Source organism: Meleagris gallopavo, chromosome 11, assembly GCF_905368555.1.
Source record: "Meleagris gallopavo chromosome 11, MGAL_WU_HG_1.1, whole genome shotgun sequence".
NCBI classification, from domain to species: domain Eukaryota; kingdom Metazoa; phylum Chordata; class Aves; order Galliformes; family Phasianidae; genus Meleagris; species Meleagris gallopavo.
The window spans coordinates 14,379,745-14,406,331 of record NC_139414.1 but is presented as its reverse complement, the minus strand read 5'-3'; the positions used below and the strand labels follow the sequence as shown (position 1 = coordinate 14,406,331).

Sequence of the window (26,587 nt, the reverse complement as noted above, 5' to 3'; positions counted from 1 at the left end):
TGTCTCTGGACAGGAGGAAGGTAGCTGTGGCCAAGCAGAATTACCGGTGTGCAGGCTGTGGCATCCGGACCGATCCCGGTGAGTGCTGAGCAGTAGCTGGAAAGCAGGCAATAACCTGTGAGAATGGGAAGATGCAGAGTGGGTGGATTGTGGCAGAGCTCAGCATGAGGTCATTGGGAAGATGGTACGCTCTTTCCTGGTGTCATTTCTAAGGCCTTTGCCAGCTCTGCTCACACGTCAGCATAGATGTGTTGGGGACCTATAAATGGACAGTCTTTGCACGCTTACCTTCCTATCCTTTGGTAGCCTCGTGGGTCTGCAGTGTCTGTATCCACAAATTTGGGTCACAGCTTTTGTGCACTCCTCTAACTGCATGGATTGATAGGCAGGTTGTGGTCCTCAAAGAATTTTGCAGCCTGCAGCGTGCTTTCAGGCTCCAGTGTTGAGCAGTCTGGGGCAAGGCAGAACGCCTTCCTCGCTGGAAATGTTGATACACTGGATGGGCAGAGCCTGCACCTCACCTGACTATCCCCTTTTCCTGGGCTTGGCTAGATTACATCAAGCGGCTGCGGTACTGTGAGTACCTGGGGAAGTATTTCTGCCAGTGCTGCCACGAGAACGCCCAGACAGTCATCCCCAGCCGCATCCTGCGCAAGTGGGACTTCAGCAAGTACTATGTGAGCAACTTCTCCAAAGACCTGCTGAGCAAGATCTGGAGCGACCCGCTCTTCAACGTGCAAGATATCAATCCTGCCCTGTACCGGAAGGTGAAATCTCTCAATCAAGTGTGGGTAAGCCCCTTCCCTCACCTTCCGGGCAGGGCTTGCAGGGGGAGGGTGGCTGCCAGTTGTAAATCGTGTGCTGGAGAAGCTGAGGGGAAGCAGATATTTCAGTTTCTGAAGCTTAAAACCTCAGTTTCCGTTCATATCTTGTTTCCTGTGCAGTAGCACAGAATAGGAAGGTATTTCTGCTTGGTGTCCAGCTGGGCCTTGGTTTATTTCCTGGAGCGTGTGGTGACTGGTTGTGCTCGCTGTATTCAGCATGGTGTAAACACTCCTGTACCAGCGGAGCAGCAGTCATTTCACCAGTGCAGGAAATGGGGCAGACGTGTTTGGTTAAGGTCTGTGATCTGTTTACTGATACCTTGTGTCCCTCCTTCCTCTCCAGCTGCTGCGAATCCAGCTCTTCCACATGAAGAACATGTTTAAGACCTGCCGGCTAGCTAAAGAGTGAGTCCTGGGGTGCAGTGTTAAGCTGTTTGCAGTCCTGTGTCTGACTCAGTAGAGTTCCTCTGCTCTGAGCTCCAGTTTTGCTGTCCTTGCAGTCTCCTGGACTCCTTCGATGCAGTGCCTGGCCACTTGACAGAGGATTTGCATCTCTACTCTCTAAGTGACCTCAGTGCCACCAAGAGGGGGGACCTGGTGCCTCGCCTGACAGAGCTCCTGAAGGCAGGCAGCCTGCACGTTGAGAAATGCGTGGTAAGGCTTCTATAGCCACCTACTGCACAGCTCTGAAACACCCTTTGGATAGGCTTTCTGTGTAAATATCTAGTGGGAAGGCATTTGACATGCAGAGGATCACAGAATTAACTGAGTACATGCTTGCTGCTCTCACCTGTTCTATAAACTGCTACCCAGCACATGTGGGATATTTCTTACCCCATTTTGACTTTATCCTTAACTCGTTGATTCTGCCTTGCTGTGGTTCATGCTGGGGATGGACTGTCCCACATAGGTAGAGCAAGACACTGTGTCCTACTATCCAGCTCCAGGGAGATGAGGGGCATTGAGCTTACTTTTTTCCCTGACCCTTTCTTCTAGCTGTGCCAAGCCAAAGGCTTCATCTGCGAGTTCTGCCAGAATGAAGGCGACATCATCTTCCCCTTTGAGCTTAACAAGTGCAAGACATGTGAAGGTGAGGTATGGGGAGAAACAGGAAGGGGGTCAGCAACGACTGCTTCTTCATTTTTGAGTGGCTTTGTGCCAGCAAGAGGCGTGGAGCCAAACACAGGCAGCCAGACCAGGGTGCTTCAATAAACGGCCTATGTCTGTGCCACATGATAACAGCAGCAGATCAGTTGTTGTTTACAACAGCACTTAAAATAATATTACAGTGGTATTTGCTCATCCAGGGCAGCAGCTCTGCCCTGCAGCAAAGCATGTGCTGCAGGGTCAGACTTAAGATTGCAGCAGTTTCAAGTTAGTGTGAGTTCTTGCTGCTTTCAGAGCAGCACCAAACCTCTGCTTCTGGTGTTTGTCCTCCTGGACAAATCTGGAGCATCCCTCTGCAAGTGTGGAGAGCCAGGCAGCCTGTGCCAGCCCTCAGCTACTCTCCTTTTCTCCCCTCAGAATGCAAAGCCTGCTACCACAAGTCCTGCTTCAAGTCCACACGCTGCCCTCGCTGCGAGCGACTCCAAGCCCGGAGAGAGCTGCTGGCCAAGCAGAGCATGGAATCCTACATCTCAGACTATGAAGATGATGAGCTGGAGCAGCAGGAGGCAGCAACAGCCACCTAAGCATGGTGTGGCAGAGGAGCAGGCGTTGGGTTTATTTACACCTTCATCACCAGAGACTGAACCAAGCATACTTATGGTGAGGAAGAATGGCAGGACACTCATCATACCTGGAGCAGTGTCAAAGGAGTCTGCTTTCCCCTGTACAGCAGTGTTAGGAAAGGAGTATCTTCTGTCATCTGGTCTGTTCCAGGTAATGGACACACTGTGATGCCTTGATGTGGGGAAAGGTGGTGGCCAGTCCTGTCTTCCCTGCAGGCAGAAAGTGAATCTTAACCAGGCAATCACCTGTGAGCCTATCTGCAGCCTTCTCCTTGTCCATCTCCATCCCCTTCTTCCTGAAGGAGTCCTTGGTGGGGTCAGGACTTTCTGCTCATCAGCTGGACACTGGAAGCTCTGGCCATCCACTCCTGGGAGAGGGAATTCAGCTCTCCAAGTCCTCCCATCCTGCGTCTTGCTGCTAGTTTGTGTGTACATGGAAGTAAGGGAGGGCTTGGGAGGGGGAGTGGGGGTTGATGGAACATTTAGCAGTTCCCTTTTTTAACATCTGGGTTGGAACCATTGCCAGTAAACCACTGCTCTCCCTCCAGAATCAGAACAGAGGAAGTAGCAATGGCGTAAAGTCTGTATGTCAGCCCTACCTCCCCTCACACCATCCACGCTGAGCTGCTCCATCTCCCTTCACCCCAAAGGCATTGCAATAGGGGCAGGTAGGATGTGCAGCTGTGTGAGGGGACTGCTACTGCTGGGCATGAAGCTGGAGGTAGCTCTGCATGGCAGGACACACAGTTAGCAGGGCTTCAAACCTTGTATCCCCTTCATGCTGCTGCTCTGTCCTCCCTGAGGGCTGCTTCTTCCTGTAAAAGGGACATGGGATCTCCCCATGGCAGCAGCACTAGGACCTGCCTTGCATATGGCTGTCTTCTGCCTGTACCAGCCGGGATGTGTAAAGCCTCTTGGCTCAGTCCTCTGATCACCTCCCCCTAACCTCTCTGTCCTGGTTTTCTTTTCTTTTTTTTTAATTGGCTGGATTTGGTTTTATTTTTTTTTTAAATGTGGTTGTATGTATTTTTAACTGTTTGTTCCCCACCCCGAGGAGACGCTCATTTTAGGGAGCATACAATTTGTTTGGGACTTAACAGTCTAAAAACTCCAGAGCTTTCCTGCCCCTGGTTCCATCACTCCCTGACAAGGGCTGGGGAGTGCCAGGGTTCCCTCTCCCATCAGTTCTGCCGCCCTTGGGAGAGGGATCACCAGGTCCCTCAAGGGAGCAGAGCAGGCTGCTCCCAGAAAGAGTGCACCGGAGAGAGGCCTGGCCCTGGAAATGCTGTAGCCAGGGATGCTTTATCCCATGGCATGTGCCCGGCACCAAGTTATCATGGGAGGGACACACGCACCCGGCATTAGGGTGGATGTTAGGAAGGATGGTGGGACCTGTGTATGTGCAAGAAGGGTGGTGAAGAGCAGGGGGCAATATGCTGTGAGAAGGCTTTCAAGATGTGTCTAGGTATGGGGTAATGGAAGGGTTGGAAGGACAAGGATGGGAACTGGGAGAGGTGGCCGCAGTGTGACTCCAAGCCTTGCTGATAGGACAGCATCTCCTCCCTGTGCTGCAGCATCCTGCTACAACCAGCTCTAGGGGTCCCAGCCTGGAGCAGTTCCATTCCCCACCTGCTCCCGAGTTCTTGCCTCCTCCCATCTATCCTCATTTTCCCCAGGAGAGCAGCTGCTCTCCTACCTGCTCCGCAGCTGGAAGCTCTGGAGCTACCACAACTTGGTCTACCTTGCCAGCAGAAAGCATTGCCGCTGTTCTTGCCTCTGGTCCACATGCTGCCATCCAGCTCAGCAGGACGAGCTGGCCTCCCTCCTCCTGGGATCTGGCTCAGAGCAGCACAACTTCATCCACACCATTTTGTTTGAAGCACTTTAATGTCATGGGGCACTGGCTGAGAGATTGCCCACATCCCGTTCTAGAAGCACTGAGTATATTTAGAAAAAAGCAAATGGATTTTGGTTTATTTATGTTTTCTTCCCTCCATCTGAAAACAGTGGGGACTTGAAACCTGGCAGAGGGCTCTGGAGCAAGGTGATGTCCAACACTAACATCCTGACGTGATGCTGGAGCTTGCCAAGGCCCCAAATGTTTCTAAGGGAGAACCACAAGCTGCCCCAGCATTTCACTGGAGCCCTCCCAATGGGACTGCTGCACAGTGTAGCAATGAAAATGCCGTCCCTAATAAACTAAGTTAATATGAGATGGGGTTGTGTCCTGAACTTTTTTTTTTCTTCTGGCAGGGAGCTCAGCTTCAGTGTGAGCAGGGACAAGGCAGCTGCATCCCTCACCGTGCAGCTGGCCTTGTGCATTGCACTGCCAACATAGAAGCTACAAACCATAAGCTTTACAACAAATCCCTGAGACTTGCTGCTGTTGCATCCAGCCCTCCACCACCACCCATAGCAAATCTGTGTCAGTGCAAGCCAGCACCATGAAAAAAGCACATCCACCCGTGCAGGGAGCAGTGCTAATCAGCTCAAGGTCCCTCACCCCTCTGCGTCACAGTCACTTGCAGTGGGTGTAGCGGCTCTCAAACTGATCCACGTCAAACTTGCGCTTGCAGCCAGCGTAGTTCATGTAGCGGATCTTCCCGAAGACATCCCGCTCCTTCCAGCCCTGGTCGTGGATGCCACAGATGGACCAAAGGCAGCCTGCCGAACATGGGGATGGAGCATCAGCTCTGCCCTGCGCCCATGGGCATCTCAGGGCCAGAAAGCAGCTGGGATTCTTTGCAGAGCCCTCTCCTTCATCATAGTATCACTTGAGTTGGAAGGGACCTTTAAAGGCCATCTTGTCCAACTCCCTGCACTGAATGGGGACACCTACAGCTCCATCGGGTGCTCAGAGCCCCATCCAACCTGACCTGGGGTGTCTCCAGGAAGGGGCACCCACCACCTCTCTGGGCAACCTGTGTCCGTTCTTCACTATCCTTATCATAAAAAGGTTTTTCCTTATATCCAATCTCATCCCCATGCTGTACCTGCCCATGCCCCCTCCCCAGCTTACCTACATAGCCGTTGGGGTCCATCCCATCCAGCTCATAGCGGTCATTGAGGTAGATGGCAAACTGTAGGGCTTCCTCAGGACTGCGGGTCCATTCCAGGATCTTCTTGGCCCAGTACATCCGCAGGAAGCCATGCATCTTGCCCTCCTGCACCATTTGTAGCTGCAGGGAAGGACACAACCGCAGCAGTCAGCCCATGCCAGCTTGGCTCCAGCACAGACGCAGGTCTCGGAGGAGAGACCTCGGAACAAGGAGATGGGGATCACTAACCTGAGCAGCGTTCCAGAGTGGGTCATGTGTGGTGGCCTGCTCCAGTTGGGGCAACTCGTAGAGAAAAGGCCGCTTGTCTTTGGCATGGAGCTTCAGTGTGCTTTGTGCCCAGTCATAGGCACCTGTGAGAGAGGTGAGGAGCAATGCTGAGAAAACTGCTCCCCTCCAGGTCCTGGGAGGGTTCAAGAAACATAAAGATGGGGCACAGAGGGATGTGGGTTAGTGGGCATGGTGGTGATGGGCTGATGGTTGAACACGATGATCTTAGAGGTCTTTTCCAACCTTAAGGGTTCTGTGGCCCATCCTCTAGCGGGAACAGGGCATTGGGGTGACCACAACAGAGTATTTGCCCAACCTCAGCCTTGTCCACCAGCCCCATGGATGCTACCTCGCACACTGTCGTAGTTCTCATTGTAGTAGCAAAAGTTCTCTGCCAGCTCCCGCCGTACCACAGCCTCCTCCACAAAAGCATCCACCGACTCCTTGTAGGCACATCGGTGCTTCTGCACCTCCAGGATGGCTCGCTGTGTGGATACCTGGCCTGGGGGTATGGGTATGACATGAGTTGGGCTCCTGGCTGAGCCGCCAGCACTTAGCCCTTAATTAATGGGATGGGGTTGGCCTGGGGCACTCACCAAAGTGGAACCATGGGGAAAGGTTGCTGAGAGCTGCCTTGTTCGGGTCATTCCGCTGTGAGCCAAAGGACTTGAGCCGCTTAGTGATGAAGGACTGCAGCATGGCCAGCCCAGCAGCAGTGCCAGGGGTCGCCCATGCCACCTCTGTCACCGTGTGGTCCACCTGCAGGCTGGAGTAGCAGGCATCCCACGCAATGGGCTGGAAGCAAACCAGCAGCAAGAGAGCTGAGTCGCAGCAGCAGATGCTGCCCAGGCTTTACATATGTCCCCCATGTGCCAGCTAAGGGCTGTCCCCAGCCTGCAAGCCCCCAGCTCCCACCAGCTGTTTATTAAGCAGCCCAGCACAGCAAAGATCCATTGTGAAAATGGAGATGGAACCCCCCACCCCCAGGTCCCTCCATCTCCACACCACTTGTGGGTGGTGTCCCCCTTCTAAGGCCACAAAGCCATGAGGCTACCCAGGACCAAATGCATCTCTGCAGGTACCTCTGGGGGGTTGGGTGGTGGATGTGGGTGCCGAATAACAGGAGGGAACTCGGTGAGGAACTCTGGCAGCTTGCTGTGGATCTTGGCCCGGATGGTCCTGGCGCTGTACTCCTGCTTGGGGGATGTGACCCAGCAGGGCACGATGTTGTGGGCATCCACCTGAGAAGGGAAGCTGGATATGGTGATGTGAGCAGAAGCCAATGTTCCTAACGGCACAATGCACACTGTGTTCTCCAACAGACCCAGGATGTGCGTCCTCCAGAGGCACCCACCTGTGCAAAGGGCACGTCCTCAGGCAATTGCTCCTTGACCTCCTCCACCCACTGCCGGGGGACACGGAGGGGACAGAAGTCTGTCACCAGCCCTCCCACACTGTGCTCTACCACAAAGCTGGGCAGCACGTCCTTGGGGCAGCCCAGCAGCAGGTGGAAGGGGATGTCCAGCTCTGCACACTCCTGCAATGAGAGGACAGGACTTAAGGGCTGCTCCCAGCCGGCTCCATCCCACCTTCCGCCGCAGCGGCTGTACCTCGGCCACTTCCCGCAGCCCCCTCAGCATGAAGCCATAGTGGCGGATGGTGGCATCCAGGAACGTGGGCACCAGGCAGAAGCAGACCCGCAGAGGCAGCTCTTGCTTGAGGGCCAGGCGCTGGGCGTAGAGGAAAGCCCAGTTATCTGCAAGGCGAGCAAACGGGGAACGCTTAATAGAAGCCCCCCCAGAGCACCCAGCACTGCAGGGCGCGGGGCCGGCTCCTACCTTGCACCCGCTGGTCCCGGCACATCCAATAGAGGATGCACTCGGCGCCTTCTTTCAGCTCGGAGCCCCGGGACACGAGCCGGGCCCGCTGCTTGTTGTAGCGGAAATCCCGCACCGACGGGGCTGCCCTGCGCCGGGCTTCCCGCACCGCGGCCTCCAGCGAGCCCACGGCCCCGGCCTCCGCCTCCTCCTTCTCCCTCCCCGCATCCCGCTCCTTTCTCCCCTTCCCACTGCCCCGCGGCATCCTCGGCCCCAAACAGAGCCCCCGAACCCCGGCCCGAGCCCACGTGGCGGCGGAGCGGGCGTTACACAACGCGGGGCGGGGCCAGGGGCGCGCGGGCAGAGAAATGGGCGAGACCTCCCCGCCCGGCCCCCACCTCTTCCCCGCCCCGCCGGCACGAGGAAGCGGCTCCGCGCCTCGCTCGGGTGGAGCGGTGCTCTCAGCATCGCGCTACCCCGGCCGGTACCATCCCCGTGCACGGCACAGCCGCCCGGCGCAGGCCTTGCCCCCAGCCTAGGGAATGAGGAAACCGCGCTCCGCTCCATCCCGCGGCCGCCGGCTGCGCGCACGCCCAACATTTCCCCTCCGCTCGCGGCCCGGCCGCAGGGCAGGTGGCTGCCGGGCGTTGTGCCCATCGCTGGGAGTGCCGCGTCGGGTGGAAACCCCCTTCGGTGCCAACACCTGAGGAAACAAAAGGACCCACCTGGGTGCTGCTGGGCAAAGGCAACACGGAAACCGCGCAGCGCTGGGGTTGTGGGGAGCGCTTGGAGCGGTGCTGCCTGGAGGGTACTGAATCCTGCCCGGGGCGTTGGGTCCTGCCGGGACATGGCCGCACACAGAGCAGTGCTGTCCCTGTCCCTGCTGCTGAGCATCGCCATGTCCGAGCTGGCGCTGGGTAAGGGATGTGGGAAACGCGTGGGGGCATCGCAGCGCAGGCTGGGGGCACTGAGTCGCCTATCGCAGGGTGGGAACCTCGGGGTCATCGCCATCCACGCGGCCTCCCGCGAGCCTGAGGCAGCCACCGGCCCTCAGTTGTCACGGAGCTTCTGTGACTTGCAGCCTGCATCGTGCTGCTCACCCCTGACACACAAACTGAGATTCGCTCCTCTCTCCCCCCCCTTCCCCTGGGCCCCACTCCATTCTTTGTGCCCCGCGTTATCGGTTCCTGAACATCTGCAAGCAGCTTTGTGTACGCTGCAGAGGAGCTCCCAAGCCGTCCCAGGGTAACCGGTTCCTGCGGCTCTTCCCGTCCGACGGGCGGCTCTGAGTGCCGCAGGGCTGGATGGAGGCGGTGGGACGGGGCCATCGCTGGCGCCAGGAGGGGGTCCTGCCCGGAGCTGTGCCCGCTTGTCAGCCTGGGGATGTGCTGTCCTCCCACACCACTGATCCCCACGGATCTGTATCTGCTCAGGACGGTGATCCCCGCCGTTGGCTGCCCACGGCCGATGCACAGCGTGGGGTGCCTCAGTGCCAGCACACTGGGTGATGCCTCTGCCACCTCTCTGCAGGGACCACAGCAGTGGGTGTGACAGTGCCAAAACCCACAGAGCCCACCGTGTCGCTGCTCAGCACCGCAGCCATCACTCCTCCCTCCAGTCCGGACACAGAAGCCCCCACCTCAGTGATGCCCAGCACACAGACAAATGCCTCCATGCTCAGCACTGTGACTACTTGGGCAACCACCACCTCAAGCTCAACCTCCACGGCCATAACACAGACCTGGGCTGACACCACCACTGGTGCATCAGCAGAAACCAGCACAGCCACAGCTCCCACCATACCAGAACAGTCAGATGCTTCAGCTGAGCTCTCCACAGCCTTGGTGGGCTTCACAACCACCTCCACCAGCAGCACATTGCCTCCCAGGAGCACTCTCACTCCCAGCCAGACACCGTGGAGCACAGCTAGGACCAGCTCTGATATCTCCACCGTAACTCCACAGACAGATGCCTTCACACACAGCACTGCAACAACCCAGATGATCACCACCACCCCAAGCCCAACCTCCACAGCCATAGCAACCACATGGGCTGAGACCAGGCCTGGCACATCAGCAGGGACTAGCACAGCCCTAGCTTCAACCATTAATTTGGCAGCAGCTGAAACAACTACACTGCCTTCCTCCACCTCCAGCCCTCTGCCCCACACCTCAGTGGACACCACTCTTGGCACAAGTGCCATCAGCACACCCTCATGCACCAGCAGTGCCCCAGAACAGTCAGATGCTTCAACTGAGCCCTCCCCAGTCCTGGTGGGCTTCACAACCACCTCCACCAGCAGCACAGCGCCTCCCAGGAGCACTCTCACTCCCAGCCAGACACTGGGGAGCACAGCTAGGACCAGCTCTGATATCTCCACCGTAACTGTACAGACAGGTGCCTTCACACACAGCACTGCAACAACCCAGATGACCACCACCACCACCACCCCAAGCCCCCTCTCTACAGTCACAGCATCCACCTGGGCTGAGATCACATCAGCAGGGACCAGCACAGCCCCAGCTCCCACAGATTCCTCAGCTGAGCCCTCCACAGCCCTGGTGAGCACCACCACCAGCAGCACCCTCACTCCCAGCCCACCACTGGAGAACACAACTGAGAGCAGCCCTGCTGTGTCCACCCTGACTGCGGAGACATCCCCATCGAGCCTCAGTACCACCCCAGGTGAGTGCAGCTGTAGGACAAGGACACAAGGTAACAACACCCTACCCCTACAGAGCACCCACCTCCTGCCCCCATGTGCCCTATATAAGGAGGAGCTGAGAGGTGTGGCCGCAGTGGGAGTGGTCTGGGGGCATGGCTTCGGGTGGGCATGTCAGCAGCAGCACCCCCAGGACGACCCATCCACGTGCCTGTGTCCCATCCAAGCAGCCATCCCACCTGTCCTACCACCTGGTGACAGCCCGACAGTGAAAGCCCAGCACCCCTGGGTGCCTGCATCCTGCCCATGCCACTGGTGGTGCCTCCGTTGTGTTGGCAGCCAGCCGTGTGCCTGCAGTGTGACAGCCCCGGCAGAGTGCCGCGCTCTGGCCGTGCCCCAGCACACCCGCAGGACGTTGTGTCCTGGCCCAGCGCCTCTGAGGGGCCTCATCCCTGACCCCAGCGACAAGGAAGCAGCTCTGATTGCAGGCGGCGCTGGGCTGTGACACGTGCTGGGGAAGTGATGCTGCACGGACAGCCCAGGAGATGAGTCCTCAGCCCAGAGCACGCCCTTCCTGGCTCTGCCTCTTTGCACACAGGGTGGACTGCTGTCCCTGAAGGCCTCTGTGTCGGCAGCCACCACATATCACCCCTTTGTCGGAGTTTTAGAGGGTCCCAGGCTCTTCCAGGGCTTTTCCCATTGGCACTGCCCTTGCCCGGCACAAGTCTCCGGCTTCAGGGACTTTGCTTGCGGCTGTTCTGGGGCCACCGTGCAGCTGATGGCTGCCGGGCGTTGTGCCCATCCCTGGGAGCACCCGTGCTGGGTGAGAGCCCTTCCGGCAGTGCCAGCACCTGGGCAGTAAAGGGACGCGTCTGGATGCTCATCCTCTGCCGGGAGAAGGCAACGCGGAAACCACAGTGCCGGGGCCGTGGGGAGCGCCCACCAGGAGGCATCGGCTCCTGCCTCCCTGGACATGGCTGCGCGTAGGGGAGGGCTGCCCCTGTTCCTGCTGCTGAGCCTCGCTGGGTCAAAGCTGGCACTGGGTAAGGGCTGAGCGGTATGAATGGGGGGGAAGCGTCGCGGCCCAGGGATGTGGGAGTGGAACACTGTGGCTGCTGTGCCGTGCACAGCAGGAGCAATGAGCTTGGCTTTATTTCTGCTGCTTGCATGCGGACCTCCTCCTCCACTCCTCTTCGGGGCTGCCCGGAGCAGCAGCCCCCTGCTCTCATCTCTGCTAAACCTAATCCTGACGCACGAACAGGATTCACTCCTCTCTCCCTCTCCTCCCGTGGGCTCCGCTCCATTCTTTGTGCCCCGCGTTATCGGTTCCTGAACATCTGCACGCAGCTTTGTGTACGCTGCAGAGGAGCTCCCAAGCCGTCCCAGGGTAACCGGTTCCTGCGGCTCTTCCCGTCCGACGGGCGGCTCTGAGTGCCGCAGGGCTGGATGGAGGCGGTGGGACGGGGCCATCGCTGGCGCCAGGAGGGGGTCCTGCCCGGAGCTGTGCCCGCTTGTCAGCCTGGGGATGTGCTGTCCTCCCACACCGCTGATCCCCACGGATCTGTATCTGCTCAGGACGGTGATCCCCGCCGTTGGCTGCCCACGGCCGATGCACAGCGTGGGGTGCCTCAGTGCCAGCACACTGGGTGATGCCTCTGCCACCTCTCCGCAGGGACCACAGCAGTGGGTGTGACAGTGCCAAAACCCACAGAGCCCCCCGTGTCGCTGCTCAGCACCGCAGCCACCACTCCTCCCTCCAGCCCGGACACAGAAGCCCCCACCTCAGCGATGCCCAGCACCACCCCAGGGACCAGCAGTGCTGCCCCCACTTCAGCACACACAGCTGCAACACCTGAGCCCTCTACAACCGTGGTAGACACCACCACCACCTCCATCACCAGTACAGTGTTTCCCAGGAGCACCCCCAGTCCCAGCCCATCCCTGGGGAGCACCACTGGAACCAGCCCTGATGTCTCCACACTGAGCACAGGAACACCTCCAGACACCTCGACGGCACTGCAGAGCCCCAGTGTCACCCCAGGTGAGTGCCACCCCCACCTGTAGCAGCACTTTGTGACAGCAGCACTAACAAAGCATTGCTGTGCCCAGGCACGGAGCCCTCCCCCCCTGCCACCACCTCAGCACAGAGCCTGAATGGCACCACCAGCCCCTCTGCAGAGCTGCCACCAGCCTGCCCCAGTGCTCCGAGCAGTACCAGTAAGTGCTACTTCCTGGGGACAGGTGGCAGGGCCACATGTGCCCGATGGGCATCGTCACCTCCTTGTTATCGTGGTGGCCACTGGGCTTTCTGATGGCCAATTCAGGGGAGGCTGCATCCCCACTGCTTTCTCTGTGGGGGGATGGGGGTTTGTGGGGTGTGCTCCTGCTACAGCACAGGATGGATGGGGCACAACAAGAGCTGTGTCCCTTGCTCCCAGGTGCATCTCAACTCTTCCTCTCCATGCATCTCATCACTCCTCTGGACATGGGGAACACCACAGTGCAGGAGTGGCTCCTGGCCAAGGTGAGCTGTGCCCTCAGCCCTCCTCAAATTAATGGGGAACCCTCCTGGTGTCCCTTCCTGGGTGGGAGGAGGGGACAGGATCTCCCTGTCCCGTGGTGTCTGTGCTTGCTGTGTGCTGATGCTGTGCTCTGCCCCAGATCCACAGGGACCTGCAGACCGCCTTCCCACATGCCAGAGTCCTGCTGCAGTGGAGAGGGGAGAAGCTGATCTGAGCCCATCGCCAGGGGATGCTGGGCAGGACTGAGCCATCCTGCACCTCCTGTCCTTGTCCCTCTGGGTAACCCACACAGTCCCATCTGCTTCCCTGCACCCCAGAACCCCTCTGTGCCCCGTTTTCTACCCCTTCCCACAGCCACTCTGCAACTCCATAACACTGATGATAAAGAAGGAGCTCTGCAGCCCCCCACCCTGCCCCACTATCACCATGCAGCAGTGGCCCTGCTGGAACCCATGGTACAGCAGGGGGCCCCATCAACCCCCACTCCCCAACAAGCTGTGCATGCCATGGGGCCGTGGAAATCCTGTGGGCTGAGCTCCTTCCCTGTTTTTTTCCAGTCCCTGGTTGAGGAGACGGCCGCAGTGTCTGCCTCCCCTGCAGCAAAGTCATTTATTAACTGATTAATTAGCCAGATAAAATGAGAGCGAAGCAATTATTACTGTAAGCAAGTCACCTCGCAGGGAGATTAAAAAGTGAAATAATGAGCAAAAATGTCTGTGTTGTTCATGGGGGAGCAATCCCTTCCTGCAGCCCTGTCCTGCTGGCACCATGTCCCACCTGGGAAAGGGACATCTGGGTCTGTGGGACCCGACCCAACCTGGGGACCATTCCCAGACAGTGGTTACCCTGCAGCCAAGCAGAATGGGCAAAGACACCTTGGTGTCACATGCATCCATTTGTCCACTGGGAAAGCCAGTACACATCTCCTACACATCCCAGGATTTCTCCCATGTGCTGTAGGATGCTGCCTGGTGTGTTGGGAGGTTTTGGGGGATACAGGGGTCTGTGAGGTCCTAAGGGGATCCTGGAAGTGGATATGGAGGTCATATGGAGGAATTGTTGTGGTCTCTGGGGATTCTGGGGAGGGATATGAGGGTCCTATTGGTGACTATGGGGCTCTGTGAGGTCCTAGCATGGCTATGGGGTAGGGTTCTAGGGGGCTCCTTTGGGGGCTATGGGGCTCTGTGCAGGGCTTGAGCAGTTGACACAAAGGTGCATCAGGGTGCAGAGTCGGGGAGCGGGATATTACTTGCTGGAAGGGTCCCCAGCCCCTGTGCTTTGTGGAGCAATGGGAACTCATCCTTGTGCTCTGCCCACGCCGTGGCATGGGGCCAGGGGCCCTCCCACGCTCAGTCCCACCGGGCCGATTCCACCGCCTGTTGAATCCATAAATTCAGACCCCGGGAAGTGGCACAAGGCCAAGGCTGAGACACTGCAGCCAAAGTGCGTCACAAAAGGAGGAAAAGGTCCTGAAGTAGGATGAAAAGGGGACCGGGGCGCTCACAGTCCCCGGCTGGCATAGCTGGCGTGGCTGGGGGAGGAGATGCTGTGGGCTGGCCACATCCCTCTGCCCCCACCCTGGAATGGAGAGGAGGCCCCCCTGGGGACGTGGATGTGATGGGGTGTGAGCTGGGGACGTCCCTCGCTACATGGGGCTCCTCCAACTGTAAAAGCATTTATCAGCCTCTGTGCTGCCACCCACTCCCACTCATCAGCAGGGAGCAGACCCTGCTCTGGGCACCCAGCGGGATCCTCACCTTTGGGACACACCGCCAGCCCCTGCTGACCTTGGTGTCCTCTCCGACCCTCCCCTTCCCTTCACCCCTACTGCGGCAGTGCTGCTGCACTGTGCCCGGCACACCAAATGATCCAGAACCCGTGGGGTTGATGGATAACCCGGCCCTCCAGCACTCTCCCGCTGCCCTTGCCGGCAGGAGATGCCGTAATCTCTGCAGGGCTGGAACAAGCAGCCCATTAATTCCAGGAAGGCCGATAAGGGCCGCTGTGCCGGGCTGCGCCGGATGGTGCTGAGCCTCCGGGCAATGGGGTTCCCAGCAGTGCTGATCCCTTACCCATGATCCCAATAAGTCCCATGTATGGAGCCAGCATCTCCTTAGTGTGTGCATGGCGGGACCCTGCTGACACCCAACAGAAGTGAGGCTCTTTCCATACATTTCTGCTGTCTGTGCTCTCTGCCCCAGTCCTTGTCTCCTATGTCCATCCTGTGCTTCCGTAACTGGGGATGAGGGATATCCTTGTGGGGGCCGGTGACCGGCTGGGATCTGAGCTTTGGGCACAGCACAAGGATCAGTGCAAAGATCCTTTGTTGGATGGGAGCAGGACCATCCTTAGAGCGAGGTTGGGTACGGGAATGAGAATAGAGAAGGGAGTGGGGATGAGAATGGGGATGGGGATGGTTAAGGGATGAGGATAGGGATGGAGATGGAGATGAGGATGGGGATAGGGATGGGGGTGGTTAAGGGATGAGGATGGTTAAGGGATGAGGATGGTTAAGGGATGAGGATAGGGATGATGACATGGATGGGGATGGGACTGAGGACAGGAGTGAGGACAGGGATGAGGATGGGGATGAGGACAGGGATTGACATGGGACTGAGGATTGGGGTGAGGATAGAGATGAGTTTAGGGATGATTGCCCCAGTGCTGCATGCTGTGCATGCTGGAGCACAGGATGCGCTTCTATCCTCACCCTAATCTGTGTCATTCCCCCAAGCTGGAGAGCAAAGGGTAGAGAGGCCTTTTAGGGGGACTCCGAATGGTGCCAATCCCTGGGCATAGTATGTGGGCCGAGAGAGAGTAGAGCATCAGCTGGGTCACCTCTTGGTAGGACCCATCACCCGCCCTGCCCCATCCCCCCGCCTCACACAGCACTCCCGGTGTCGGCGTTCGTTGCGGGTGAGTGGAGCAGTGTGATTTACACCCGGTGTGCGGGCAGGGGGCAATGCGTGGGTTGGTGCTCCGGGTGTCGCTGGCCGTGCCACCGCATCCTGCTTAATGGAGGCTCCGGCGGCACAGCGCGTACCCGGCTGCTGCCTGACGACACCTCTAATGACGCTTTGAGAGAGCTGCCCGCGGGCATCGCTGCTTAAGGAGCGTTTAATCGATTCCCAGAGCGTGCGCTGGTGGGCGTTGTGCAATGCCGTTCGCTGGGAAGCCCCGGGTGGGGAGTGGGAACGGGGGCTGTGGGGAAAAGGAGGGTAAGGGGAGGAATGGGAGCAGGGCTGCCCATCGTCTGCTACCACAAATGGCACAGCCAGATTTGGGGGTTCCTGGTGCTCCTCTGGGGTCACCCCATGGCTGTCCCAATCCTACCTCCCCTACTTTCAGACCTTCCGCGAGCTGGGCAGGGTTTTGCATCCTTGCCCTGGGCACAGAAGGCTCAGCAGTTCCAGTTGGTGGCTATAGGGTGATGCCAAACACACTTGTCTGTAAGGGGCTGCTCCTCCGTGGGGCACCCACAGCCCCCAGGGGAGGATGAAAGGAGGTGGGTGCTGAGCCCATGTGGCCCTCGGCAAGGGAAAGCTGCGAGGGATGGGACTGGGGATGGGGACGTGGAAGGAGAGCAGCAGGGGAGGGAGGGGACTTGCCTCCTTCACCAGCCCCATAAATAGGAGGGACTTGGAGCAGGACCACACCTGTGGGACTCTGGCTGCAGGAGCTGCTCCGTGCTGCTCTCTCTTCCCTTCCCTTCCAGCGCCTCGGAGTTCTGCCCGAGGCATGGGGACCAGGGGATGGATGCTTCCGACCTTCATGGGATGCTGTCTATGGATTCTGCACGGTATGTCCCATATTTTCCTGCTACTCTACCTATTGGGTATGGCTGGGAGATGCTTTTTTTCTTTCAGGATACATCAGAAACCTTTCTTAGTCTAATGCTTGAGGTCCTTTGCAGCCAAAGAGCTAAGAAAGTGTTGTAGGGGGCATGGCATTGCCCTGCACAAGGACACTGAAGGCTGCATCGGAGTGCAGCAGGGCTTCCTCATCTCATCCTTCAGCCTTCATGCTGATGCTGCTGAAAATCCCTTTATTCACTGGAAGAGAAGAGAAAGGCAAGAAAGGGAAGGGGAAGAAGAAAGAGAAGGGGAATGAGAGGAACCAGGGGGGTGAAAAGGAAGTTAGGGACCCCCATAATGTGGGCAGGATACACTGAGATCCATGAACCATGCTGGCACGTGGTTGCTGGCATGCAGCATGCTGGATGCTGGGGGCTGGCTGCCCGCAGGGAACCTGATGGACCGGAGCGCCGGGGCTGAGCGCCCAGTCTCACTTGCTGGGTGCTAATTAGGGCTCCCCTAATTACAGCTACCCGGAGCCAGGAGTCAGCAGATCCTCCAACTCAGTCCCTCCAGTGGTTGCACCGCTGTGCTAAAAATAAGCCAGGGTGGGATTTCATCGGTTGCTGTTGTCTGCTCTGATGGCTGTTGTGGTGGCACACACTTAGCCCCTGCAGCTCTGGCCCTAGGGAGTTCCGGGGAAGGGGTGACCCATCTGTCACCCTGCTGTCACCCCCAGTGCAGCCCTCCCATCCACCCTGTGTGCTCCCTCTTGCTGTCCTTAAGCCAAGGGAACACTGGTCCTGTCCTCACTGTAATGCTCTGCTCTGTGCTCCATCCAGGGCTGGGAACCACCGCTGCTGTCCCTGTCACCACAGAGGGACCATTTGCTGCCACTCCATCGCAGAGCGAGGCACCCACTGGCCTGCTGCTGGGCACTGTGGGGACAAGAACTGTCAATGACACCGTGATGGCTGAGAGCATCCTAGTGAGTCCCACCGTGAGCCCATCCTTCCCCTCCTGGGCTGAGCCAGATTCGGTGACTGAGACTACTGGGTACAACTCCCCTTTGGGTGCAGAGAGAGATGCAGGGCTGAGCACTGGGGAAGTGACACAGGCACCCACTGGAGTCCCTCAGGCTGGGACGGATGTGGCCACATCTCTTGATGCAACACAGAAAAACGAGAGTGATTTGGCAGCTGCCACAGCTGCTGCCATCGTTGTCACCCCACAGCCCAGTTTTACCCCCAGCACCAAGCACAACATAACGGCGACCACTGCTGCTGCACCCTCGGGGAGCACCCCTGTCTTTGCAGATGTCCCAGCATCCACAACAAGGGCAGGAGGTGGCTTGGAGTCCACAACTGATGCCATGTTCCTCCCCAGTGTCACCATTCCAACAGCTGCAGGGACACAGGTGCTGACCACCACCCCTCTGCACCCCCGTATCACTGCTCTGCCCCCAGCTTCAGGAGCAGAGGTGGAAGGTGTCACCCTGCCTGGGGACAGCCAAGGGGATGGACATGCCACCTCATCAATCCCCAGCCCTGGTGCCAGCAGGTTTCTCCCAACACCGTGGACCAAGGTTGTGAGTGGAACCGTGGGTGACACCCCGGGGTGGGCAACTTTGGAGTCTGGAGATGTGGGAGATGCAGCAAATGGTGTCTTCAACACGGCTAATTCATCACAACTGCCTCCAGAGAGTGTGACAGCATTGGGAACAGCAGAAAATCCAGAGCAGAGCTCCCTTCTCGCCGGCCAGGCAGGGCCGAGCCCTGCTAATTTGCTAGAACCTGGTGATGGGGACAAGCAGGGAGCCCCAGCAGTGTTGCCATCCGGACCTGGCTCAGTCCTGGCAGACAGTGAGGCACCTGCAGCACCTGGGGTGAGAGGAGACACAGCCACTCTGCTGCCAGCCACCGATGTGCAGAGTGATGCGGATGTCCCAGCCGCAGACACTGGCGTGCCCCTGCCCACAGGGGCTGTGGATCTGGCCGAGAGCTCCCTGCAGCCAGCAACATGGCTGAGCCCCATCAGAGAAGAGCCATCACTGCTTGGTGCTGATCCACTGGCCCCTACAGGCACTTCTAGTGCACCCAGCACTGCTTTCCCACCCCCAGGGGTTGCAGCTGGGTCACTTCTGGAAACTGATGACGGCACAGTGGTGAACCCTGACTACAGTGCTGATCTAGGAGTATCTTTATCCCCATCCCTAGAGGGGTCACAGCCATGGGGGACAGCAACTGACAGACCCAGCATCAGCTTGAGTTCAGCTTTGGGTGCCACCAACCCATCATCTTCTGCACCTGATGGCGCAGCATTGTCTGCTGCAGGGCAACAGGCACAGGCAGACACAGGAGCAGGGGACATAACACAGGCAGAAGATGCAGGAGATGGCAGCCCCTACGAGAACACCCAGAGTGACACGAGCCCTGCAGCCAGCAGCATCCAGCAGGACCCCACTGACACCACACCAGGAGCTGTGCTGCATACCGAGCTGAGTCCTGTCCCAGCTCCTGGGGAAGGAGCCCTGGCACCAGCACTGTCCCCATATGGTCCTGCGGATCTGAGCCAGGACCTCTCTGGAGCTGGAGGATCAGGAGCCCTGCCCATCGAGACCCTTGGTGCCCCTGATGCTGCTCTCCCACCTCCAGCTGCTGTGCATGGCGCTGTGTTTGAGGCCAACGATGGAGCAGAGGCAGCAGTGAGCCCTGACCTTGGTGCTGCTCCAGAAGCACCTGCGTCCCCATCCCTTGAGGCTTCACAGCCATGGGACACAGCAGTCGGTGCTCCTCAAGACACAGCTCTCCCTGGGGCTGAGGAACCAGATATTGGCATCAATTCAGCATTAGATGCCCCCAGCACAGCATTGTATGGACCTGTGGGCCCACCATCACCCAGCTTTGGCGTACAGCCTGGCACAGATGTGGGGATGCCAGGAGTTGATGGACCTGACACCAGCTTGAGTTCAGCTTTGGGTGCCACCAACCCATCATCTTCTGCACCTGATGGCTCAGCATTGCCCACTGCAGGGCAACAGGCACAGGCAGACACAGGAGCAGGGGACATAACACAGGCAGAAGATGCAGGAGATGGCAGCCCCTATGAGAACACCCAGAGTGACACGAGCCTTGCAGCCAGCAGCATCCAGCAGGGCCCCACTGACACCACACCAGGAGCTGTGCTGCATACCGAGCTGAGTCCTGTCCCAGCTCCTGGGGAAGGAGCCCTGGCACCAGCACTGTCCCCATACGGTCCTGCGGATCTGAGCCAGGACCTCTCTGGAGCTGGAGGATCAGGAGCCCTGCCCATCGAGACCCTTGGTGCTCTCCCACCTCCAGCTGCTGTGCATGGCGCTGTGTTTGGGCCTGATGACGGAGCAGAGGCAGCAGTGAGCTCTGACTTTGGTGCTGCCCTGGGAGAACCAGCATCCCCATTCCTTGGGGCATCACAGCCATGGGACACAGCAGCTGGTGCTCCTGAAGACACAGCTCTCCCTGGGGCTGGGGAACCAGATATTGGCATCAATTCAGCATTGGATGCCCCCAGCACAGCATTGTATGGACCTGTGGGCCCACCATCACCCAGCTTTGGCGTACAGCCTGGCACAGATGTGGGGATGCCAGGAGTTGATGGACCCGACACCAGCTTGAGTTCAGCTTTGGGTGCCACCAACCCATCATCTTCTGCACCTGATGACTCAGCATTGCCCGCTGCAGGGCAACAGGCACAGGGCGACACAGGAGCAGGGGACATAACACAGGCAGAAGATGCAGGAGATGGCAGCCCCTACGAGAACACCCAGAGTGACACGAGCCCTGCAGCCAGCAGCATCCAGCAGGGCCCCACTGGCACCACACCAGGAGCTGTGCTGCATACCGAGTTGAGTCCTGTCCCAGCTCCTGGGGAAGGAGCCCTGGCACCAGCACTGTCCCCATATGGTCCTGCGGATCCGAGCCAGGACCTCTCTGGAGCTGGAGGATCAGGAGTCCTGCCCATCGAGACCCTTGGTGCCCCTGGTGCTGCTCTCCCACCTCCCGCTGCTGTGGATGGCGCTGTGTTTGGGCCTGATGACAGAGCAGAGGCAGCAGTGAGCTCTGACTTTGGTGCTGCCCTGGGAGAACCAGCATCCCCATTCCTTGGGGCATCACAGCCATGGGACACAGCAGCTGGTGCTCCTGGAAACACAGCTCTCCCTGAGGCTGAGGGACCGGGCAGTGGAATCAATTCAGCATTGAATACCCCCAGCTCAGCATCATATGAACCCGTGGGGCCACCATCACCTGACATTGCAGAGCAGCCTGGCACAGATCTGACAGTGCTGGGAGTGGAGGGACAGGCGCTGGGAGGAGTGAGCAGTGCAGCTGCATTTGAGCCATCCCTAAGCTCTTCTCCAGTAGCTGGACTTGAAACTGGAACAAGTCTGCTGCCTGGTGCTGGGTCCCCACCCAACTCTGCCTCTCAAAGTGACGTTCTTGCAGTTCCCTCTATTTCAGACAATGATGGAGCAGCTGCACCCATCCCAGCAGCAGCTCCTGGCTCTGCCGTCCCATCCCCGGGCTCTGCATATGGCCCAGAGCTCACTGTGGCACAAGGGATCAACAGTGCAGGTGGTGTGGCACAGGCAGAAATCCCAGAGAACCAAAGTCCCTACGCAGACACGAGCTCTGCAGCCAGCAGCATCCAGCAGGGCCCCACTGACACCACACCAGGAGCTGTGCTGCATACTGAACTGTCTCCTGCCCCAGCTCCTGAGGAAGGAGCCCTGGCATCAGCACTGTCCCCAAATAGTCCTGCAGCTCCCAGCTATGACCTCTTTGGGGATGGAGGATCAGGACCCCTGCCCATTGAGACCCTTGATGCCCCTGATGCTGCTCTCTCACCTCCAGCTGCTGTGGATGGTGCTGTGTTTGAGGCCCCAGAAGCACCTGCGTCCCCATCCCTTGGGGCTTCACAGCCGTGGGACACAGCAATCAGTGCTCCTGAGGACACAGCTCTCCCTGGGGCCAAGGGACCGGGCAGTGGATTTAGTTTGGTGCTGGATGCCCCTAGCTCAGCATCATATGGACCTGCAGGGCCACTATCTCCTGGCATTGGAGTGCAGCCTGGCACAGGTCTGACAGCACTGGGAGCAGAAGGGCAGACGCCGGGAGGAGTGAGCAGTGCCGCTGCATTTGAGCCATCCTTCAGCTCCTCTCCAGGCGCTGGGCTGAAGGCTGGGATGGGCCTGCTGCCTGCTGCTCTGTCCCCATTGGGTCCTGCTTCCCCCAGTGATGTGCTCACAGCTCCCTCTGCTTCAGATACAGCTGGTCCAGGTGTCTTGGGAGGAGCAGGTGGTGCTCCCAGTGCTCTGCAGCCCTCCCTGATTGCTGCACCCGGGCTCCATTCTGCTGCAGGAGGAGTGCGTGATGGGGCTGAAGCTGTCTCTGCAGATGGAGAAGCTTCAGGGCAGTCTCAGGACCAGACTGGGACAGGAACAGCTGTAGCCTCTGATGGAAGGCTGGGAGCTAAACCGCTCTCTATATCTTCCTCCCCATCTGCTGATGGATCTTCATTACCTGAAGCAGCTGCCAGAGCAGATACAGGAGCAGGCATCCCCAGAGCTGGTGGAGCTGGCTCAAGCTCAGGCTTAGGTGCTGCTGCTCTCCAGAGCAACAAGGAAACACCTGTCTTTCCCCCCACCACTCAAAGCAGTGCCAATGTCGGACCTCCTGGTGCCAAACTCAGCCAAGTCAATGTGGTGGAGCTGGCTGGAAGCAATTTGGGAGCCTCAGCCCAGGGGTCACCTTCTGCCAGTGGGGGAAATGGGCTGAGAACTGTCGTCCAGATCGCATCAGGAGTGTTGTCCCCCTCCATCCCCACCTCCCCCCAGGAGACACAACCCCTGGTCCCAGTGGCTCCAGCTGCCTCCAGCCCATTACTGGTGGCTGCGTCTGCCTCTGCCAGGGGGGTTGGGGACAGCTCAGTTCTCAATGCGGGCCCTGCCTCTGCCTCCAGTACCCAGAGCGGGAGCAGCCCCCCAGCACTGCCATGGTCCTCTGTGGACAAGGTGGCTTCTGGGATGCTGGCTCCACTGGGAGAAGAGCTCCAACGTGCCCCTAATGCTGTCCCAGCTCTGCCTTCTGCATTCGAAAGAGAAAACATGAAGGAGGAAGCAGCCACCAGTCCCCAGCTCTCCTCTCTGATTTCAGCAAGTGAGTGGGCAGCAGGGGAATGGGGAGCTGCTGCTGCAGGTGGGGCTGCCCTGCTGCTGCCTCCCCTCCAGCATGGGGTCCCTGCAGCAGCTGAAGGCAGGGGGGATGCTGACGGCCCCACCATCGCCAATCCAGCCCGTGGGGCTGCCAGTGGGGTGAGCATCCACGCAACTATCCCGGTCCCAGGGGGAGCCCAAAGAGGGTCCACCTCTGCCACCCCGCTCCCTGCCGTGTCCTGCAGCCCGGCCCCCAGCCCTGGGGACAAGATGGGGCTCATGGGGCTGGGGGCAAGCGGCGCGTCCACTGTTGGTGCCCATGTATCATCCTCTATGCTCCCAGCTCCAGGACAGCCGGCTGCTGCCCCGACCCGACAGCCACTCCCCACAGGTGGGTGATGCAGAGCTAGGGCAGGGATAGGGATGGGAGCAGGAGCGGGGTGTCCCGGTGTGCCCCCATCCTCCTGCTGCCCAGCCGGTGTCACCTTGAAAGCAAAATTATTTCTGTTGGCACAGCCCAAGGGGTTTTGCTACAAGAACATTTTTTCTGAATTTTGTTGTTCTCTTTTAGTCCCAGCGGTGCCCCTCTATGGGTATGGAGCAAGAGAGAATGACCATGAGTATGTGCAAAGGAGAGTGGACTTCAATTCCCCGCTTTTCAAGCCTGAGACTGGATTCCCGTTTGGGAAAACCCTGCGTGATTCTCTCTACGTGAGTCCATGCTGCCCTGAGTGGACCTCCTTCCAATGCCTGATGTAGAAAAGCTCCAACCCCATCCCCTTGTGCACAGTTCACAGACAACGGGCAGATCATCTTCCCAGCCTCCGACAGAAGCATCCTCACGCTCCCCAACCCGCCTGCCCGCGGATTCACCGGCCGCGAAGGTGTTCCCATGATCGCCGTGTTTTGGGACAATGCTGACTTCTCCAGGGGCACTGGCACCACCTTCTACCAGGTTGGTGAAGCCATCCTTATGTGTGATTGCATTGAGGTGGTTGAGGCACTGGCACAGGTTGCCCAGAGAGGCAGTGGGTGGCCCGTCCCTGGAGACACTTATGGTCAGGTTGGATGGGGCTCTTGATGGAGTGGTAGGTGTCTCTGTTCATTGCAGGGGGTTCAGCCAGATGGCCTATAAGGGTCCCTTCCAACTCAAATGGTTCTATGATTCATTGCTTTGGTCATGGATTCCCTTTGAGATGCAGAGTGAACAGGTGATGGGTGGCATTTCCCTTCTTGGGAGCCACACAGCTGGTTGCATTATCATGAATGGTCCCATTGGGGTCACATCATCCCTTTTGTGTCCCAAACTCACAGGAGTTTCTCACCCTGAACTCAGAGAAGCCACCATTCATCCGTGACGTGGAAGCGAAGGTCCGGCGCTATCTGAGGTCCTCCTACTCTGCAGCTTGGACCCTGAAGATCACCTGGGAGAAGGCACCTGCCTATGGGGCACGTGGTGACAGCCGCAGGGTATGGGCCTACGAGTTGGAGGTGTCCAAGTACCATTTCTCTGGAAGCCTCATTAGGTTGACCTCATGCTAAATCCATCAGCTCTGTTCAGTCCTTTACCTTTCCTTGGTGCTTCTCCCCAGACAAACACATACCAGGCTGCCCTCACCACTGATGGCTTCAGGTCCTATGTCCTTATCCTGTACCAGGATGGAGGAATGCAGTGGGACTACACCCAGCTGCCGGCCACCAACGTGCTGATCGGCTACACCAGGTACAGGGTGTCACAGGGACACCGTGCTGGGGTGGTGCAACCCACAATGTCTGACTGTTCCCCTTTCCCCTGTGCAGTGGGGATGGGTATTACCACAATGATGACCTGACCCAAGGATCTCCAGCTGCAAAATATCGCCCTGACCGCTACAGAGGCTACAATACAGGTAGACACATGGCCTGGGGGATGCTCTGGACAGGCATGGGGACAGCTCCAGGCGGGGGGGGACACTGAATTCACTATCAACACCATTTCCATCCAGACACATAAACTGAGTCCCCCGGGTATGAGTGATGAGTGATGCTGGAAATGAGCTAAACTTTGGGAACATCCTTGGGATGTTCCATAATGATGCATCCCTTTTTTGTGCAATACGATTTCTTGGAGATTTCTTCTCGGCAAGAGCCTCTCTCCCATTTCCTGAATATTCCCCTGGTGTTGGAGTCCCATGGTGGGGACTCAACAGCATCAGCATCCGTTCTCTCTGCTGGAGCCGCCCACGGTCCCATCTCCCATTCCCCATTCAGATCTCCGTGGGCTGTGGCTGTACAAGCTGGAGAGCCGCGTGGGCATCAACTACCGCCTGAAGTGCCTGGCGTGGACAGAGTGGCAGCAGGAGCCGCAGGCATGGAACCAGGACCTGCCTGCCTGCCCCTGCTCCCTGCAGCAAGGCCAGCAGGACCGGCGCTTCAGGAGTGGCCGCGGAGGCAAGTGGCACCGCCATCCCCAGTGTGTCCCCCGTGCGCCCATGGCATCCCCCACGGGTGTCCCAACGTGCCCAATGAGCTGATTGCATCCCTGCTCCAGGCTGGGGGTCTGCTCGTGTCTCCATGCTGCACTCCGCTTCGCCCAACTCACACGGTGCTGGTGTCCGCTGCCTGTATGATGGCCGGGGGCAGCTGGTGGAGGGGCGGCAGGAGAGATACTGGAGGGCATCCCGACAGGCGTCCCCGTATCGTGGTAAGCACGGACACCGGGATGCAGGAGGGAAGCATCTCTGTGCCAACCCATCTCTGGACGCACTGTGGATGGCCACGCTCTCCTCCCCTTCCCAGCCCATGATTCTGTGTTTCCTTCCCCCAGACCAGGAGCTGAAGCTGTATGATTGGTGCTGCAATCAAGCAGGGAGTGCTCGCCTCTGTGCCCGCTACAACGAGAAGAGACCGCGGATTGGATGCGATGGGTACCGGGCACACAGTGCAGGTGGGTTCCCTGACTGCATGTGCCCAGGGCTGGAGGGGGACATCCCAGATCCTCCATGGTGAATGCAGTGACAGCCCTGAGAGGAGTTTGGGTTTGGGTTTGGAGGTGGATGGTACCGTGCTCTGGGCTGGTGTAACACACAGCGCTATGGAGCTGGGCAATGTGGGGAGGAGAGACACAGGCAGCATTTGTGGGTGTGGGCTGAGCTTTGGTCTTTCTTGCAATCCACAGAGGATTTCTCAGAAGACAGCGACTCGGAGGAGCAGAGAGGTGAGGGGCTCAGGGGTCCTGGGCTCACCCCATGCCCCGGAGAGGCTGGGGCTGAGGTCTCACCATTTATTATCTCCTTGCAGATGAGGAGGAGGAGTAACTTGTGGGTCACATACACACAACACTCCGGGCCGTGGATGATCCTTCAAACTCTTCACTCCCATTTGTACCCTATGTGTCCCCTGCATGTCTCTGCTCCCTCAGTGATGGAACAGACACTGTGGCACTGTCACCATGTTCCTTGCCCCTGCTCTCCTGCCTGGGGACGGCACTACAGGGGATTTTAGCCCCCAGCATCTGGGCCTTTGCACCTTGCATTGGTTCAACCCTGTGATTGGAAATAACGGGAGAAAAATAATATTGTGTGTGTGAGAACCCTGAATTCTGCAAAAGCACCAAAGTTCTTGTCAATTGCATTCCTTCAATAAAGCATCAGAGGGTCTGAGCATCACCAGTGAAGTGCAGCCACCTCTCTGGTGGGTGGGATGGGAGTGGGCTCGGAGCAGAGATTGGTTTGTGTGATCTG

At 58.4% G+C, this 26,587-nt stretch overlaps 4 protein-coding genes across 14 annotated transcripts in view; 3 read left to right on the top strand and 1 right to left on the bottom strand.

Moving 5' to 3' along the window:
- The window catches only part of RUBCN (rubicon autophagy regulator), a 30,442-nt gene extending 25,673 nt beyond the window's left edge, over positions 1-4,769 (top strand). For all 7 annotated transcript variants that reach the window (XM_085232613.1, XM_085232610.1, XM_085232612.1 and 4 more), the window contains 6 exons: positions 14-78; positions 553-791; positions 1,168-1,229; positions 1,325-1,478; positions 1,821-1,914; positions 2,349-4,769. In XM_085232613.1, the coding sequence (XP_085088739.1) occupies positions 14-78; positions 553-791; positions 1,168-1,229; positions 1,325-1,478; positions 1,821-1,914; positions 2,349-2,515 (781 nt within the window). In that variant the 3' untranslated portion in view covers positions 2,516-4,769. The remainder of the gene's footprint in view (positions 1-13; positions 79-552; positions 792-1,167; positions 1,230-1,324; positions 1,479-1,820; positions 1,915-2,348) is intronic.
- Positions 4,501-8,112, bottom strand: LOC100551374 (deoxyribodipyrimidine photo-lyase-like). The gene is made up of 9 exons (XM_003209143.5): positions 7,719-8,112; positions 7,491-7,636; positions 7,235-7,417; positions 6,963-7,121; positions 6,477-6,675; positions 6,230-6,382; positions 5,842-5,963; positions 5,574-5,733; positions 4,501-5,218 (listed from the first exon to the last, which is right to left on the bottom strand). The coding sequence occupies exons 1-9, from the start codon at positions 7,960-7,962 to the stop codon at positions 5,073-5,075; spliced, it is 1,512 nt and encodes a 503-aa protein (XP_003209191.2). The 5' UTR covers positions 7,963-8,112; the 3' UTR covers positions 4,501-5,072.
- Positions 8,113-8,397: 285 nt separating this feature from the next.
- LOC104912665 (uncharacterized) lies at positions 8,398-13,592 on the top strand. Of its 3 annotated transcripts, XM_085232634.1 has the most exons (7): positions 8,398-8,614; positions 9,228-9,382; positions 10,091-10,382; positions 12,032-12,400; positions 12,469-12,576; positions 12,798-12,883; positions 13,021-13,592. In XM_085232634.1, exons 1-7 carry the CDS (start codon positions 8,545-8,547, stop codon positions 13,093-13,095), a joined length of 1,155 nt encoding a protein of 384 aa, XP_085088760.1. In that variant the 5' UTR covers positions 8,398-8,544; the 3' UTR covers positions 13,096-13,592. The 3 variants fall into 3 exon arrangements, with proteins under 3 accessions (XP_085088760.1, XP_010715080.4, XP_010715081.4); XM_010716778.4 differs by having other exon boundaries at positions 9,228-10,382; XM_010716779.4 differs by lacking the exon at positions 12,469-12,576 and having other exon boundaries at positions 9,228-10,382.
- Positions 13,593-16,523: 2,931 nt separating this feature from the next.
- On the top strand, positions 16,524-26,501 carry LOC104912699 (mucin-4-like). 3 transcript variants are annotated; one of them, XM_085232608.1, is made up of 12 exons: positions 16,524-16,680; positions 17,518-22,869; positions 23,437-23,576; positions 23,656-23,820; positions 24,180-24,335; positions 24,458-24,588; positions 24,666-24,754; positions 25,116-25,295; positions 25,396-25,548; positions 25,672-25,791; positions 26,023-26,061; positions 26,145-26,501. In XM_085232608.1, the coding sequence occupies exons 1-12, from the start codon at positions 16,620-16,622 to the stop codon at positions 26,159-26,161; spliced, it is 6,603 nt and encodes a 2,200-aa protein (XP_085088734.1). In that variant the 5' UTR covers positions 16,524-16,619; the 3' UTR covers positions 26,162-26,501. The 3 variants fall into 3 exon arrangements, with proteins under 3 accessions (XP_085088734.1, XP_085088733.1, XP_085088735.1); XM_085232607.1 differs by having other exon boundaries at positions 17,518-23,256; XM_085232609.1 differs by lacking the exon at positions 17,518-22,869 and having other exon boundaries at positions 16,528-16,680.
- Positions 26,502-26,587: the final 86 nt, after the last annotated feature.

What these genes read in the sequence shown, in the direction of transcription:
- LOC104912699 (XM_085232607.1), top strand. Translation starts at nt 16,620, where the DNA reads ATGGGGACCAGGGGATGGATGCTTCCGACCTTCATGGGATGCTGTCTA. An exon ending in CCCTGCGTGATTCTCTCTAC is followed by an intron (nt 23,577 to 23,655) that starts GTGAGTCCATGC and finishes CCTTGTGCACAG; the next exon opens with TTCACAGACAACGGGCAGAT. An exon ending in ACAGGCGTCCCCGTATCGTG is followed by an intron (nt 25,549 to 25,671) that starts GTAAGCACGGAC and finishes TCCTTCCCCCAG; the next exon opens with ACCAGGAGCTGAAGCTGTAT.
- LOC104912665 (XM_010716778.4), top strand. Translation starts at nt 8,545, where the DNA reads ATGGCCGCACACAGAGCAGTGCTGTCCCTGTCCCTGCTGCTGAGCATC. An exon ending in GAGCCTCAGTACCACCCCAG is followed by an intron (nt 10,383 to 12,031) that starts GTGAGTGCAGCT and finishes ACCTCTCCGCAG; the next exon opens with GGACCACAGCAGTGGGTGTG. An exon ending in CAGTGCTCCGAGCAGTACCA is followed by an intron (nt 12,577 to 12,797) that starts GTAAGTGCTACT and finishes CCTTGCTCCCAG; the next exon opens with GTGCATCTCAACTCTTCCTC.
- LOC100551374 (XM_003209143.5), bottom strand. Translation starts at nt 7,962, where the DNA reads ATGCCGCGGGGCAGTGGGAAGGGGAGAAAGGAGCGGGATGCGGGGAGG. An exon ending in CACCACCCAACCCCCCAGAG is followed by an intron (nt 6,676 to 6,962) that starts GTACCTGCAGAG and finishes GTTTGCTTCCAG; the next exon opens with CCCATTGCGTGGGATGCCTG. An exon ending in GAACTACGACAGTGTGCGAG is followed by an intron (nt 5,964 to 6,229) that starts GTAGCATCCATG and finishes CCTCTCTCACAG; the next exon opens with GTGCCTATGACTGGGCACAA.